The 16,414-nt window shown below is 47.9% G+C and overlaps 1 protein-coding gene across 3 annotated transcripts in view; it reads left to right on the plus strand.

Moving 5' to 3' along the window:
• The window catches only part of Esrrb (estrogen related receptor beta), a 168,147-nt gene that overhangs the window by 104,552 nt on the left and 47,181 nt on the right, over positions 1-16,414 (plus strand). For all 3 annotated transcript variants that reach the window (XM_031356916.1, XM_031356917.1, XM_031356915.1), the window contains one exon: positions 13,506-13,915. In XM_031356916.1, the coding sequence (XP_031212776.1) occupies positions 13,506-13,915 (410 nt within the window). The remainder of the gene's footprint in view (positions 1-13,505; positions 13,916-16,414) is intronic.

A 16,414-nucleotide genomic window follows, 5' to 3' on the forward strand; every position in this document is an offset into this window, starting at 1 on the left:
TTTTTTTTTTTTTTTTTTTTTTTAACTCTCTTTCTAAGTTGTGATGCTGAAAGGCTGTGAAAGGTCAAAGTTTAATTCAGAACTCAGAAATATGGGGCTTAGGGACTAGCTGCAGGTACCTCTCTGCCACTAAGCCACACAAATTAGGCCTCATGAGGAGCATGCAGGGATTTGGTGCTATGCTGGAAACTGGTCTATAATGAAAAAACTATTCCAATAGCTTTTCTTCTTCTTTTTTGGTTTTTCCAAGGGTTTCTCTGTGTAGCCTTTGCTCTCCTGGAACTCACTCTGTAGACCAGGCTGGCCTCGAACTCAGAAATCCGCCTGCCTCTGCCTCCCAAGTGCCACACAATGAGCCTACTCTGCCTCATTGGGGGCTTCGTGGGGCTAAACTGGGGTAAGACGTGGACTTGGCTCCTTCGGTGTCCTCTGTGGGTGGGTCCCTGGAGCAGTGATCTGCCCTGAAGATGTTCTTTGCTTCTCCCAGGAGCTCAGTTTATAAAATGCAGATGGAAGAAGACAGAGAGGGTGGGACAACTTTAATGGAAGCTGACACTTTGCATGGCTTTTGAAGATAACACTCTAATTCAGTCCTCACAGCACATATTCTACCCTTAGTTTTTTAAAAAAAATGACTTATTCCTGCTTGAAATGAAAAACTGGGGTTTAGAAGAGGTCAAGAACTTTCTGGAGGTCAGAGGAAGAAGGGGCAGGCTGGAGTTTAAACCCGGCCCCTGGGCTCTGGTGTTCCTTCTTTCCCGTGGGCAAAAGGTTCCTGGGTGTTGTAAGTGGCAAAGCCTTGCCTTTGGCTCCTAGCCCATGGTCCTTGGCCCCTAGCTCCTAGAAACATGGCTTTTTGGCTGACCAGGCACAAGGGATAGAAGACAGTAAGTATAGATTCCCAGTCCCTGTCTGTCATATTGGTCTCCAGCCATTGTTTCATCCAGCGTTTGATTCTGTCCTGTGGATTTTCAATTCCATTTTTTTTTTAAAGATTGATTTATTTATTATATGTAAGTACACTGTACCTGTCTTCAGACGCACCAGAAGAGGGCATCAGATCTCATTGTGGGTGGTTGTGAGCCACCATGTGGTTGCTGGGATTTGAACTCAGGACCTTTGGAAAAGCAGTCGGTACTCTTCCCCACTGAGCCATCTCACCAGCTCTTTCAATTCCATTTTTGTTTGTTTGTTTGAGACAGGTTTTCTCTGTGTGGCTTTGTCTTGGAACTGACTTTGTAGACAGGTTGGCCTCAAACTCATAGAGCTCTGTCTGCCTCTGCCTCCCGAGTGCTGGGATCAAAGACCTGCGCAGTAACCTCTGGCTGTGATTTAATTTTTTAACTTTCTCATTCCCAGTGAAATTATCATGAGCCAATAAGCCAAAAGCCCATACCTGGCATCAGCCTTTGAGGTCAGCACTAGGTCCAGGAGTCTAGCTCTCTTCCAAGGTGGAGTGTCTCATGGTCTACTTCCTGGATCCTTCAGACCCCTCTAGCGGATAGCTAGGGTTGCCTTCCTCTTCTAGAAAAGGATGTACAACAGCAGAGCAGGCAAGGTGAGGAACTGTGTCAAAACATGCAGTCTTGGAACCCTCAGCATCCGGGCTCTTTCTCCAGGCTTAGAGGATGTGGGCTTTGTATATCATTAAGCCTGAGATGTAAGGCTTAAAGATGAAGGAGCTAGGAGGCTACCATTCTAAATGTGTGAGGCAAGGGAGAGAGATAGAGGGATGGAGAGATGGGAGGGAACATTAGGTCAATGCATCATGAAAAAAAAAATGCAAAGTAATTTTGGACTCGGGCCAAATAGCCAAAACTTGCCATCAAGGCAACCAAGGCATGTGGGTTTGCATTGGAGGCTCTTGGGGCCTGAGGCTGCCCACTTTCTGTGGACCAGAGAGGCCTTGAATTTGAGACCTTCTGCCATTGGAAGCCTCAGAACTGGAATTACACCACCACCAAGCCCTCACACTGAAAGTTGCCACCCCACTCGCTTTCAGCTCTCTAACTTGAGGACTTGCAGGACACCCAAAATACTAATTTGTTAATAAGTGACATCTCTTCTGCCAGGATCCACCTGCAGGACAGAGGCCTGTCTTCTTAGCCTGTGTCTTTCCAGCCTGGCCTTCCTCATGCTTTTCTAGAACTGGTTCTCTGGCAAGATCCAGGTGGAAAAACAGCAGAGGTATTTGTTTGGATTTGGTAACCTGGCAGTTTGGAGCCAAAGGTGTACCACAAAGTCATACTGCACAACCAACCTCACCCAGATTTATTGGTAAAGACACAAAAGGGTGACTGCCTCTGCTTAGGCAAGAAGCCTACAGCTCAGTAAAGAACTGAGCAGGAAGAAGGCATATATAGGGTCCCTCGAAGGTGGGGTTTTCCAGGGCACAGATGTCCCGGGTGAGGACTGGTGGCATTTCAAGTCCCGAGCTTGAGGTGAGCCCAGCGAGTTGTGGGTTTTCGAGCTCAGGGACTGGTGGGTTTTCAAAACCCAGAAGCAAGCTTGGATTCTGTACTGGATTCCTTGGAAGTGGAGTTAGGAAGGGGTGCGAACCATTGCGTGGGTGCTGGAAACCCAACCCAGGTCTTCTGTAAGAAGAGCCAATGCTCTTAACTGTTGAGCATCTCTCCACCCCCACAGGGTTGTTCTGAAGATGAGGAGTTTGGGCATATAGAGCACTGGGTAGGCAGCAGGTGCTCACAGAGAAAGTGTGGTGGGCTCCCCTTCAGTTTTTTTGTTTGTTTGTTTGTTTGTTTTTCTGTCGTCCTTACAACAGCCCAATGCTATGGAATTATTTCCTGGGACCAAGTTTACTGGTGCAGTATCTAAGATTCAGTGGCATGTAGTGGCATCCGAGGTGTCTCTGCAAAGCCAGGAGCTGAGGCTGGACACCCAGGTCCCCAAAGCTCACAGGTTCTACCCTTACTGGCATGACTGGCACTCCCCTTCCCCCCTCTCATGCTGACCTCCTAGGAAGCAGAGCCTTGGTCTCCTCTGTGCTGGTGGGGAGGATAACCCTACCTCCCTAGCTCTGGGGCAGGACCATTGTCTCAACCAGCAGCATCCCCTCAGGATGAGCTCTGCAGTCCCGAGCAGTAATTGAATGGCAGGGGAATACCATTTTGATGGAACCAACCAGCTGTTAATTTATCAGATCAATAGTGAAACACCAGGGTCAGTCAGTGGTGAGTGACAGCGTAGCCAAGGGCAACCCTTGCTGCCCCAGTGCATCCCACAGCAGCTTGGATTAGGGAGACCAAAGCTAATGATTATGTCACCCCTGATTCCCCTTTTCAAGGGATAAAGTAGGGCCAGGAGATCTAGCTTAGTTGGTCAGTACCTGTCTAGCACAGAAAGCCCAGGAGGGGAGGGGGTTCAAACTCCAGCACTGCATAAAATAGGCATGGTGACAGAAGCTTGAAATCCTAGCTCTCAGGAAGTAAAGGCTGGAAGAGCGGAAGTTCAAGGCTATCCTCAGATACATAGCATGCATAGTATGGTTTAAGGCTAGCCTGGGCTATATGGGCTATGCTCTGTCAGAAAATAAAAATTACAAATAGGGTGCACACTGCTTCCTCATTTTTCTTCTTGTATCTGGTTCCCAAGAGGGAGGAATGAGGTCCTCAGTCAGGGAGGGCCTTGCCATATGATCGCAGACTATGCAACCATTGGGGCTTGGAGATCAGAGGAGCTCGGGTTTGCTGAGCGTTTGCTACCTGCAGGTGCAGCTCCTTAATGCTTTCGGTTTATTGACAGATGAGGAGCCCGAGGCCTGGGAAGGTTGAGTAAGGGATTGCATAGCCAGCAAATGCCAAAGCTGGGACTCAGAATGAGGTAATACCGTGCCTGCATCCTGTGGGTTCCTGTCTTAAGGCTAGGAGCCTCATGGATCACTGTTACACGTGGTTGTTGTTCCTGAAGTCATGAGACTCTTCTCTAAGTCACAATGTCATCATATTAAAATAGCCTTTGGAGCCGGACAGTGGTGGTACACGCCTTTAATCCCAGCACTTGGGAGGCAGAGGCAGGTGGATTTCTGAGTTCAAGGCCAGCCTGGTCTACAGAGTGAGTTCCAAGACAGCCAGAGCTACACAGAGAAACCCTGTCTCGAAAAACCAAAAAAAAAAAAAAAGTCAATAAAAATAAAGGGCCTTGGCTCAGCAGGTGAAGGCATATAATCACATGATGTCATGTCTGTCGTTTTGAATTCAGTCTCCACAATGATAGAAGGAGGATCAAATTGTATGCACACCCAAAGACAGTAAATAAATGTAACAAATGATTGAGGAAATAAGAAAAATACATCTATTCTTTGTAAAGATTGGTATCTGCTTGGGATCCCTAAGACCAAATTCTCAGCACAAGGGAGAATTACTTGCTCCAGAAGGACAGAAGGTAGGGACTAAGAAACAAAGACAAGGGATACAGGACAGATAGATAAGGAAGGAGGGAAGAGTACAGGGGACAGGGTCAGAGATATTTGTCCTGGACTGGGACAAAAGACTGTCTTTAGAGAGTGGAGAAGAAACAGATATGGCCTATAGGAAAATGGTGGTCTGTAATGGTAAAAGGGAAAACCCTGTGTTAGGACGGGATGTTTAGTTTTAATCGGGCATGTTAATTACGTAAGCCAAAGGCTGCTTTTGATTGCTGGATTGCGTACTTTGACATCTGGACCTTAGTGGTCAGCCTCAGAAGGAGGAAGTGGCCAAAGTAAGGACTAGACCTTGGTGGCTAGCTTTAGGAATGGACTGGTTCTTAGCAAGGTAAAGGGAATGGGGAAGAAGGGTAAGGTCTGCCAGAGCCATGTTTGCCAAACCTGAGCCTGTTGGAGCCCTTGGTACTTCAAATGTGAAATATCTAAACCGAGATTATTGGGAATCTGATAGAACAAGAGGAAGGCAGATCTGATAGTCACTCTCAGACTATCAGAGTCTGAGAGGTCCAGCTCTGTAGAGCATCAGCTGTCCCCCTTTTCAAACCCTGTTTCTATACTGACAATCAGCCTGTGACCTCCACATCATCTCAGGGGACTTTAGGGCTCAGGGCTTTGGGGACTCTCTGAAGCTAGTTTGATGCAACCAGTTCTCAGCCTTTCCTTGTTACTTCTTATTCAGTTAATACTTGTCTGTGTTTTAGTTAGGGGTTTTGTTTTGTTTTTCAAGACAGGGTTTCTCTGTGTAGCCCTGGCTGTCCTGGAACCCACTCTGTAGGCCAGGCTGGCTTTGAACTCAGAAATCTGCCTGCCTCTGCCTCCCAAGTGCTGGGATTAAAGGCATGCGCCACGACTGCCCGGCTAGTTAGGGTTTCTATTGCTGTGATAACACACTATGGCCCAAAGCAAGTTGGTTGAGGAAAGACTTTCTTCTTATAGTTTGCAGTCCATCATTCAGGGAAGTCAGGGTAGGAACCTGGAAGTAGGAACTGATACAAGGCCATAGAGGAGAACTGCTTACTGGCTTGCTCCTTATGTCTTTCTCAATCAGCTTTCTTATACATCCTAGAACCACCCACAATGAGTGGGGCCCTTCCACATCAATCAACCAATTTTTAAAACGAGGCTTACTCATAGGCCCCTTTTTTCAACTGAGGTTCTCTCTTTCCAAATGACTCCAGTTTGTCTCAAGTTGACATAAAACTAGCCGGCACAGCCTATCAGAGTTCTAGGCATTGGTGGAAAGCAAGGAAGAAGCAAAATGGAACTCCTAGTCTCATGGAGGGACAGTGCTTGATCTATGCAGCCAGGATAGGGCAGGAACTGGCATGTGGAGGACCCTTGGCCCTAACCCCAACACAGGTGGGAGAGGAGGCGTTGTGTAACAATTTCCTCTGAGATTAAAAAGAAACAAACCAAATAAACCATTCCATCCTGCAGTGGAGCTCCTTAAGCAGGACTAAAGAGTAGCCCCAGGAACTCCCTGAAACTGACAGGATTCACTAGGCTCCTCCCTGCCAGGGCAATAAAAGCTGAGCGTTCCTCAAGAGAAAAGTGAAAGTTAAGCTGCAGAGAAGCTTCTGAGCCAAGAAGACTCCCAGGAGAAAAGCCTGCAGGGTTCCTGGAGACCAGACCAGCTGCCTGGAGGAGATTTAGACCATCAGCCACCTGGAGGGGACACTCTCCAGCCTGCTGAGCTGCCTGCAGGCCGTGCAGTGTGCTCCAGGCTCCCAGCATTTGGGAGCAGTCACCCATGCTGGGGTGGATTTTGGTGATACGGCTGTCTTTGAGTCATTGCTGCTCCTGTGAGTCATCCCAATAAGACTCCTTGGTTCATCAAGCTGGACTTTTGTGGTATCCGTATTTTTGCTCTGTTGTGGGGTTTCCTATCTAACAGGGGTGAGAAGGCCAATGTTACATCTCCCCAGGAAAAGCGTTGTCTCACAGCAGAAGGTCAGCAGGCTGAGATGGGAGGCAAATGGAACAACAGAGGTGGTGGGCTGATCCTGAATGACCCCAGGCTGGGTAAAATTACTTGTTTATGAGTGTGGGACTGCCCCCTTTGTACAGTAACACACTTCAGTGTTTCTCTGACTTTGCTGCCCCTGTCAAGACATTGACTCTTTCCTTCCTGGGCCTCAATTTCCTCATCTGAAAACAAGAGCTAGGCATAGCTACACATGCCTATAATCCCAGTAGTTGGTAGCCTGAGACAAGAGGATTGTTATGGCCGGGTGGTGGTGGCGCACACCTTTGATCCCAGCACTTGGAAGGCAGAGGCAGGCAGCTTTCTGAATTCGAGGCCAGCCTGGTCTACAGAGTGAATTCCAGGACAGCCGGTTTCTCTGTGTAGACCTGGTTGTTCTGGAACTCACTCTCTAGATCATGCTGGCCTTGAACTCAGAGATTGGCCTGCCTCTGTTGGGATTAAAGGCACCCCCTCCTCTAGTGTTTGGAGTGTTTTGCTTGCATGTGTGTCTGTGCACCAAATGTGTGCCTGGTATTCCCCCCCTACCCCCGAGATCAAAGAGGTCATCATATTGCTGTGGAGCTGGAGTTACAGATCATCTGAGCTGCCATGTGGGTGTTGAGAATCAAACTGTGGTCCTCTGGGCTGAAGTTTCCTACAGGTAGTAGTGGCCCAGCCAGCAGGTGGACTAGGACTTCGTGGCTATCCTGGGGCAGCTACTCTTTGTCTAGTGGTTTCTTCTGGACATCCTCTCTTCCGGGTCCGGTGTATACCGCCTGAAAACAGATGGATAAAAGGCTCCGACTGAAAGGCGCTAATTACCTATCATTATTTTCCCTTGCCGTAATTTGCGTGCAACGAGATTTCCATCAGTTGTCTGGGATCAGCCTGGTTTTGACTAATCTTTCAAGCGACTCGGTGCTTAATTACAGATTTCTGCCTGAGCTCTGGAGCATGTGAAAGGAGGATGGATGTCACTGGTGCTGTTACACTGTTAAGCATTCGTTGTCCTGGGTCCCAGAGAGCCCCGGGGGTGGGGTGGGAGGAGGGGACACCCTGTTTGGAAAATACTCCCTAGGGAGACAAATAAAAGTAAAATCTAGACATTACAGAGGAAAGCTTCTGACTAGCAAGATGACCTGGGATGGTGGCAGGTGAGTGTTGCATTCTCTGTCAGCTTGGTTGTCCCCCACCTCAGCTCACGTCTAAGCCCTACACTTCTGGGGTACTGCTGCCCATCACCCAGCCTGGTCCTCTAGTGACTGGGATAAGTGAGTACCTAATCTAAAAGTTGCCAAGTTAGGCAGAAGGCCCTCTGAGAACTTGGGCATCAGTGACTGCTGCTAGGCAGGTGTGCCTAGTTTCCAAAGTTGAAAGATACGTGTTTGCAAGCTGTCAGCCTCACAGGAATGATAAAAAGTATTTTCTATTAAAACTGAGCAATTCAGGCTACTAGAGGAAAGGTTTGGATTAATGAAACTTCTGAGTTTAAGAAAAGAACTGCGTCTGTAATGAATGGCCATCAGTGCACAGAACCTGAATTGTCAAAGTGCTAACAGGTATCATCCTTGGCCCACCCGAGTCTTCTCTTCCTCCTCCTCCTCCTCCTGCTCCCCTTACTTTCCTGTAGTAAGCATCAAGCAAGCTGGGACTTTGACACTCATTTGCATCCTGTGCACTGGTAAAGGCATGCTGTGCTTTTGTTGTTGTTGTTGTTGTTTTTTTTTTTTTTTTTTTTTTTTTTTTGAGACAAGGTCTAATGGCCTTGAACTTTCTGATGGCTGAGGCCGGCCTTGCATTTCTGATTCCCTTGCTTCCATTGCCCCAGTGCTGGGATTTCCGGTGTGTACCAATATGTCCAACCTTCCTTAAGGACTGGTTTGTAGAGTCAGGATCTCTTGTGGTTGAGGCTGGTCTGGAACTCCCTGTATCGCCAAGCTGCTGTGCATCTCTTGGCAGGAAGTTTCAGTGCGATCCTCCCAGGTGCCTGAGGGTCTGAGGCTCACCTATGGTTCCCTGGCTTCCAGTTAGGTCAGTGATTACTGAAATGTGTGAGTCTGTACCTCAGACACCCCCACCCCTCCAGTGGATTCGCAGTCCAGGTCTGTCTGTCCTCTTCCTCTGCCAACCCGTCCCCAGGCTAGTATTTTGGCAAATTCCTTTCATTTTCTCCTCAATTTTGGACGAGGGTGGGGCTTGTCAGTCACCGCAGGTCAGCTAGGTGCTAGATTTCTCCGGAAGCTGTCGGTGTGAGTTGACACACCAGCAGCACCCATGCTGTGCCGCTTTGGGACCAGTGCTGTTTGGAGCTGGTTACTTCCTCAGCTCTGTCATCGAGACACCCCTGGGAAACAGAGGCTGTTTCACTCATGAGCACCCCAGATCCGGAGAGGGCATTACCTGGCTACTCAGAACCAAACATAGTGCGAGGCAAAATTGGGCACAGACGTTTGCCCTTGCCCTCAGGTGCAAGGTATGGCCTGAGCAGAGAGCCAGATGGCTCTAGCTAGGGTGACAGGTTTGTGTGTGTATGTGTGTGTATGTGTGTGTGTGTGTGTGTGTGTGTGACTCAGATCTTTTTAGTGGTGGGAAGACCCCATCCTGCAATAGAAAATAGACAAGCCAATCTGCACCTCCCTCTACCTGCCCACCCACTAGCAAGTCACCTCGAGTGGACCTATCCCCGGGAATTCCTGCTAAATTTATGAGTACCAGTTCTCTTCCCAGCGTCTGAGGATCTCCCAGTCTTTTTTTGTAAAGAGTCTTCAGCCCTGTGTAGTGGTTGATGTCCAGCAAGATGGAGGCCACATTTAATCAGAGGGTAGTGACATTGAGGCCAAGGTGGCTCGTTGAGCTCCAGTTACTGATGGATCAAAGAGAAATGATGCCTCATGGGGCTTCGACCACCAATGATTGTTCTTGCAAAGGCCCTGAGATGGGATATCTGTTCCCTTCCTACAAGGAGTCAGTAGTCATTGATCCAGCCGGCCCCAGATGAGGGACTGGCCTGAGCCCCCTCCCATAGCATGTTGGGCTTGCCTCCTGCTCTCATCCTGAGACTGTACCCTTCCTGGACTTCTGCTTGGTAACCTATCCACAGTCACCTCTGAAATCTTTTCATTTTAACCCAGGTGGTGTTGGTGCACGCCTCTAATCCCAGCACTTAGGAGGCAGAGGCAGGTGGATTTCTGAGTTCGAGGCCAGCCTGGTCTACAGAGTGAGTTCCAGGACAGCCAGGGCTACACAGAGAAACCCTGTCTCAAAAAACCAAAAAAATAAAAAATAAAAAAATAAAATAAAATAAATTTCATTTTTAATATTCTTTTCCTTTGTTTTATTTTATTTTATTTTTTGAGAGAGGGTTTTACTATGTTAGCCCTTCTTGGTCTACAACTGACCTGTAGACCAGGCTGGCCTTTAACTCACAGAGAACTACCTGCTTATGTCTCCCAAATGCTAGGATTAAAGGTATGTGACAACTTTTTTGTAGCAGAGTTTCCAGCAGCCTTGGCTAGCATTCAGCTGAACTCACTGTGTACCTGAGGCTAGCCTTGAACTTCAGACCCTCCTGTCTCTACCTCCTGAGTGCTGGAATTATTGCTATGCACTGTCAGGCATGAGCTTTTGCAGTACGGGGGATCAAATCCAGGGCATTATATGAACTGGACAAGCACTCTACCAACTGAGCTATATGCTCCACCTCTGCCTTCCTTTCTTTTTTTTTTTTTTAAAGATCTATTTATTTATTATATGTAAGTACACTGTAGCTGTGTTCAGACACCCCAGAAGAGGGCATCAGATCTCATTACGGATGGTTGTGAGCCATCATGTGGTTGCTGGGATTTGAACTCAGGACCTTTGGAAGGGCAGCCAGTGCTCTTAACCACTGAGCCATCTCACCAGCCCCCATGCCTTCCTTTCTTAATATCAGCAACTGGCAGCAAGTGGAGTAGATTCTAATCTGAAAATCTGAAATCAAAATTTGCCCCCAAAATCTGAATTTTTTGTTTTGTTTCGGTGAGCCCAAGGTATCATACACAGTTTTCACCTGAATTGTATCCCCAGCAGTACGCAAGTATCTCTAATGATTTAAAACTTGTATTCATTAAGTCATCAGATTTGTAGCATCAAGGTAGTTTTCCAAAAGTTCTGGATTTGGGGGCTGGCCCTGGGTTTGATTCCCAGCATTGAAAAAATAAAGTATAAACTTCCTTTCTGGCTATGTAGATTAATAGCCCTTTGGGAAAAATAAATCCCTTGCTTGCTTAAGCTTTCCCATTTCTTGATCTTATTATTTGTATTCAAATATTCCAAAATCTTTAAAAAAAAATCTCAAATCCAAAATACCTTTCAATCTGAGGCATTGTAGGGCAGACTATGCAATCTGTGATCTGCAGCCTGTGTGAAGAGAAACAGGGAGGAAGATGAGTGGGGCGGGACTAAATTAGCGGTCTGCCGGGAGGGACTGAATTGCTCTGGGCAGACTTGAAAGTATGGACTGTTATTCTTAAATACCTTAAATTCCTTCCATTCTCAATGAATGGCTTCTCATTAAAGATGAGGCTCACACCAGTCCAAAGTGTATCCTGTCTCCACACCCTGCCTTGTGTGTGAGCAGGTGCTGTTGACTGCGAGTAAGAAAGGCACTCCCTTCCCTCTCCTCCCTCCCCCCAATCCTCCACCTCAGGAAGCCAAACTTCCTGAAGTATTGTCTACCTTCACCTCCCCTCTGGCCATTGCAACACCGCATCCATTCCCACCTTAAAGATGAGGCTGCTCTGGAGCTAGGCCACCTCCTAAGACTAAGTACAGAAGACACCAGCCCCTTCCTTCTCTGTCTCACCTTGTGGCCGCATCTAATGTGCTATTCATCTCCCTTCCAGGTGGCTCTGACCATTACATTGGCAACAGGCTCTTTTTTTGTTGTTGTTTTTGTTTTTCGAGACAGGGTTTCTCTGTGTAGCCCTGGCTCTCCTGGAACTCACTCTGTAGACCAGGCTGGCCTCGAACTCAGAAGCCTAGTCACATTACCAACTCCGTGGTCTCGGTTTGAGGCTATACCAGGGAGTCTTATGCTGGTGTAATGACAAACCCTCCATCCTCATTTTTTACGGAGTGACCCTTTTCGTGGGCACTTTACAAAAAAGAGGAGTTCACAAGCGAGTTACCTTCAAGTGGTACAGAAGGTATGGAGCCTCTGCTCTGAGCTCTTCCTTCCTACCCAGGAGTCTTTCTTTCTGTGTGGTCTCCTCTGCTCCCTTTCCCTTGTGGGTGGCACCTAAGCCAGTACCGACTCTCTCCTCTGAGGCAGGTCTGAGATTGAGGCTGCTTTCAGGGACCATGCCTCTAGAGAGTTTTGTTTGTTTGTTGGAGACAGGGTCTCTTTTTGCAGTCCTGGCTGTCCTGGAGCTCTTTGTGTAGACCAGACTGGCCCCAAACTCAAGATCTTGGTGTCTCTGCCTGTGATGTGCCACCATGCCTGGCAGGAGACAATTTTTGAGACAATCTACTTAGGCCTCCTACCTCAGACTCAAATCCTAACTGAACATGGTGAACAACTAGCTTCCCCTGAACGGTCCTTCAATTCAGTCCCCTTTACATGAACTTGGCTGGAGAGACAGGACTCCCGGTAACTGGAAAGGCATGATTATCCCACAGATTTCAGGGATCCCAGATGATCTGCCGCATCAGTGAGGCTCCAAAGCATTCCTGAAGGTTCTGGGCAAAAAAAATCAACCAACCAAACAAAAAAACCTCGAGGTGAAAGGAGTCTGTAGGTGATGAGCAGAATGCTTTTGAGCTTTATGTGAGTTAGGGGTGGGTGGGTGGGTGTTTAATCTTTAAAAGAAAAAAAAAAAAACAACTCTGGCTAAATGTTACATGATGGTATGCCAGGCTTAGAGGCACATGCCTTTAGTCCCAGCACTAGGGAGGCAGAGGCAGGCATATCTCTGTGAGTTTGAGCCTAGCCTGGTCTACAGAGTCAGTTCCAGGTCAGCCAGGGCTACATAGAGCAAGTCTGTAAAGTTACATGGTGGTGCAGACCTGGAGTCCCAGTTTGTTGTTGGCTGAGGCAATAGAATGTAGAGTTTGAGGTTAGCCTGAGCTACTTAATGAATTCTAGGCCAGCCAGGGCTACTCTCAGAGGTTCCATCTCAAAAAGAGAGGGAGTAGGAAGCGAGAAAGAGAGAGAGAGAGAGAAAGAGAGAGAGAGAGAGCGCTATGTAGAATTAGGTTTGACTGATTCCTTCATACGTTCTCATGGAGACAGTCTTTTGGGGACTTGGGGACTGGATTATCTCTGAGCTAAGAAGGAATATAGAAGCCAAGACAGTGGTGGAGCACAGCTTTAATCTGACCCCCCCCCCCAGGGGTGGGGGCAGAGGCAGGAGATCTCTGAGTTTGAGGACAGTCTGTTCTACAGAGAAAGATCTTGGTGGCCAGAGCTACACAGAGAAGCCCCGCCTCAAAAAACAAAACAAAATAAACAAAAAAGCAGAAGAAGAGAAAACAGGATCAGGAAATCACACTTTAGATGGGACCTTCATTATCCAGCCCAGACGACCGGTAAAAACTCACTTGGTGCCTTTGGGTTAAACTGTCCCTCTTTGTCCAGCTAGAAAACTTGGCAGTCTTGGTGATTGTGAGTCCTATCGAGGCAAACCCCAAGCTTGGACTTCACAAGTCTTTGGGATTGGAAGATACTGTGAAAGGGTCTAAAAGGCCCCTTTACCGTGAGTGGCTGAGGTGAGGCTCTGTGCTTGGGATAGGTACACTGTGAGCTTCCATTTTTTTGTCAGGTAGGCAGGTTGGCCAAATATTTAGGAGGGACAGTTAGCATCGTGTCACCCTTAGGCCAGCAATTTGCAAAAAGGCCAGGGTGTCAGATTTGAAGTTTACGAATTGAAAGTTTCTTAGCACTCTGAAGAGTCTTAGCAGAGACTTTTCTGGGAAAAAAGCTACTGACCTGGCCACCATTGCAGCTCCCCTACGCCTTACCTGTAGACACGCCCACATGGCCCGCCCACTAGAGGCCGGCGTCCCGCCCACCTTCTCACCTTGCTTAGAACTGACTCCTGCATTTTGTGTCCGTAGGCTGCTGAACCGAATGTCGTCCGAAGACAGGCACCTGGGCTCTAGCTGCGGCTCCTTCATCAAGACGGAGCCATCCAGCCCATCCTCGGGCATTGATGCCCTCAGTCACCACAGCCCCAGCGGCTCGTCGGACGCCAGTGGTGGCTTTGGCTTGGCCCTGGGCACCCACGCCAACGGTCTGGACTCGCCACCTATGTTCGCAGGTGCGGGCCTGGGAGGCAACCCGTGCCGCAAGAGCTACGAGGACTGTACTAGTGGTATCATGGAGGACTCGGCCATCAAGTGCGAGTACATGCTTAACGCCATCCCCAAGCGCCTGTGCCTCGTGTGCGGGGACATTGCCTCTGGTTACCACTATGGAGTGGCCTCCTGCGAGGCTTGCAAGGCATTCTTCAAGAGAACGATTCAAGGTGCGTGGTGGGCAGCGCAAGGCCTGGATTTAGGCTTTGGGTGGGGACCTTGGTCTACAGGTCTAATTGGGTTATTCTCTTAAATCCAAGTCTAGTTTCCTGGGGGCAGAGGTGCTCTAGAGGTCTTCTGTTCTGGGTCTCGATGTTTCTCAGTCGGGGATGCTAGACAAGGATTCCAACTGTAAGACTCATAGATAGACCATGTTTCTTCCCGCTTCATCCCTGAAACGCCATAGAAAAGCCACAGGAATACCTGATCCTGGACAGCTCTCAACACTCATACTGTCTAATGCATGAGCCCTCCCTCCAAAAGCCTATATTTGTGTGTGTGTGTGTGTGTGTGTGTGTGTGTGTGTGTGTGTGTGTGTGTCGGTGTTTCCAGTAATTGACTCACTATCTCTCATACTTAGGCTGTCTTTGTGCTTCTATCTTAATCACACTAGTAGAAAGGTAGGCCCATTTTCACGTGGACAGGAACTGACTGGGTTCCTGGCAGCTTTGGGCTATTTTTCCATACATTTGCATATCACTGGGGTCACATGCTGATAGCTATGAGGTATTCAGCTCTTTCATCTTGGTGAATGTGTTCTGGAGTCCTAGAGCTTCCCCTCTGTGCAGGTGAGTGGAGGATAATGGTGGTTCGAGTCCTCATCCGGCAATATTCTTTATGGCCCAGTGGGACTGGGAGAGAGAATCTTAATGCTTCGGGCTTAGTGTGGAACACTTAAGGGGCAGCTGTCCTTCAGTCATGATATCTGTTGAGCACCTCCTAAGCACCATCTGTGCAGGTAACCGAGAAGCACCAATTCCTGCCCGCCTGGACGGACACACTGCCAAGCCCCAAAATGCTGGCCATTTCTCCCAGTCTGGTTCCCTATCCCCACCCCCCACCTACACTCCACTCACCTTCCATCCCACCACCGCTGTGTCCTGCCTTTGGCCTCAACAGTGTTCGGTTCTACTGTTCTCCCTTGACTACTTTGGAAGGCATTGGCCAAGCTTCCCTAGGGTGATTCTGTTTATTCAACAAGTTTACATTTGTTAATCTCATAGGATAATGATCTATTAGGCCAATTGAGGGCATTAAAGGTTGGATATATTTACAGTTCTACTTAACCATTTGGAGGCTGGGCTAACCCACCAGGCTTCTGGGTCAGACACTCCTGATCTGAGAGCTCAAACTTGAGTGTGCTGCCTCAGTTGTGTGCTTTATGGAGTTTTCTCTTTAGGGTTTTGTGTAGCCCCCATGTAGGCTCAGTTTACTGTGTAACCAAGGCTGATCTCCATCTCTAGATTGCCGTCTCTACCTTCTAAATGTCCACTTGTGGGGACTGTGGGATGTTCTATCACCACCACACCTAGATTTTTCTTTCTTGGCTTCCTTCTTTCTTTTCTTTTCTTTTTTCCCTAAACACTATTGGGAATTGAACCTAGGAACTGGTTGTGTGTGCTTATCAAGGCATGCATGTAGAAGTCAGAGGACAACTTGCTGGAGTAGGTCCTCCCTTAACACGGGAGCGGACTCTTATCTGGAGCCTGGGCACTAACTGAGCCGTCATGCTGGCCCTAGCTTTTAGTGTTCATCGCTACTTTTGCTTTTAACAATATCACTTACTGTACACTTTTACCATAACAATAAGTTTCATCATGCAGAACAAGCTTTGTCATAAGCATATATTTAAATAAAGTAGTATAATTACTTTGATTTTTTTTTTTTTTTTTTGAGACACAGTTTCTCTGTGTAGCCCTGGCTGTCCTGAAACCCACTCTGTAGACCAGGCTGGCCTTGAACTCAGAAATCTACCTGCCTCTGCCTCCCAAGTGCTGGGATTAAAGGCGTGTGCCACCACTGCCTGGCCTACTTTGATCTAACAAAATTTAGATTACTAAACTGTTTTAGGCTCTCTGAGGCAGCTTAGTGTAAATATGCCTGTCACCAAGCCTAACAACTTTTTGATCCCTATAACCTACATACTGGATAACTTCTGACCTTACATGCCCACACATGTGTACACAAAATAACTAAAATACAATCCAGACCATTGTGGTCATGAATACTCTTTGGTATTTTGTGACAAGATCTTACTGCATAGCCCTGTCTCACCCAAAACACAGGAGATCCACCTGCCTCTGTTTTCTGAGTACTGGGATTAAAGGAATACTCTAATACATCAGGGTTTTTCTGTGTAGCCCTGGCTGTCCTTGAACTTGCTGTGTAGACCAGGCTGGCCTCAAACTAAGATCCCTTACCTCTGCTTCCCGAGTGCTGGGGTTACAGGCCTGGACCACCACTGCCCGGCATGAACAAAACCTCCCTTAGAGTCTGTTTGCCAAGCCAGCCTGCAGATGTGTAGGCTGAACACTATGAACATCTTGTTGTATACGAGGAGCAGAGGTGAGCAATGGATGCCCTCTAGGCCGCTCTGGCTTTGTATTTCCCCTTTTGATGCTGGGGGTGTAACTCAGGCTACAGCACACTGGGCATCTGTCACTTTATAC

This window comes from Mastomys coucha, unplaced genomic scaffold (assembly GCF_008632895.1).
Source record: "Mastomys coucha isolate ucsf_1 unplaced genomic scaffold, UCSF_Mcou_1 pScaffold6, whole genome shotgun sequence".
In the NCBI taxonomy this organism is placed as follows: Eukaryota; Metazoa; Chordata; class Mammalia; order Rodentia; family Muridae; genus Mastomys; species Mastomys coucha.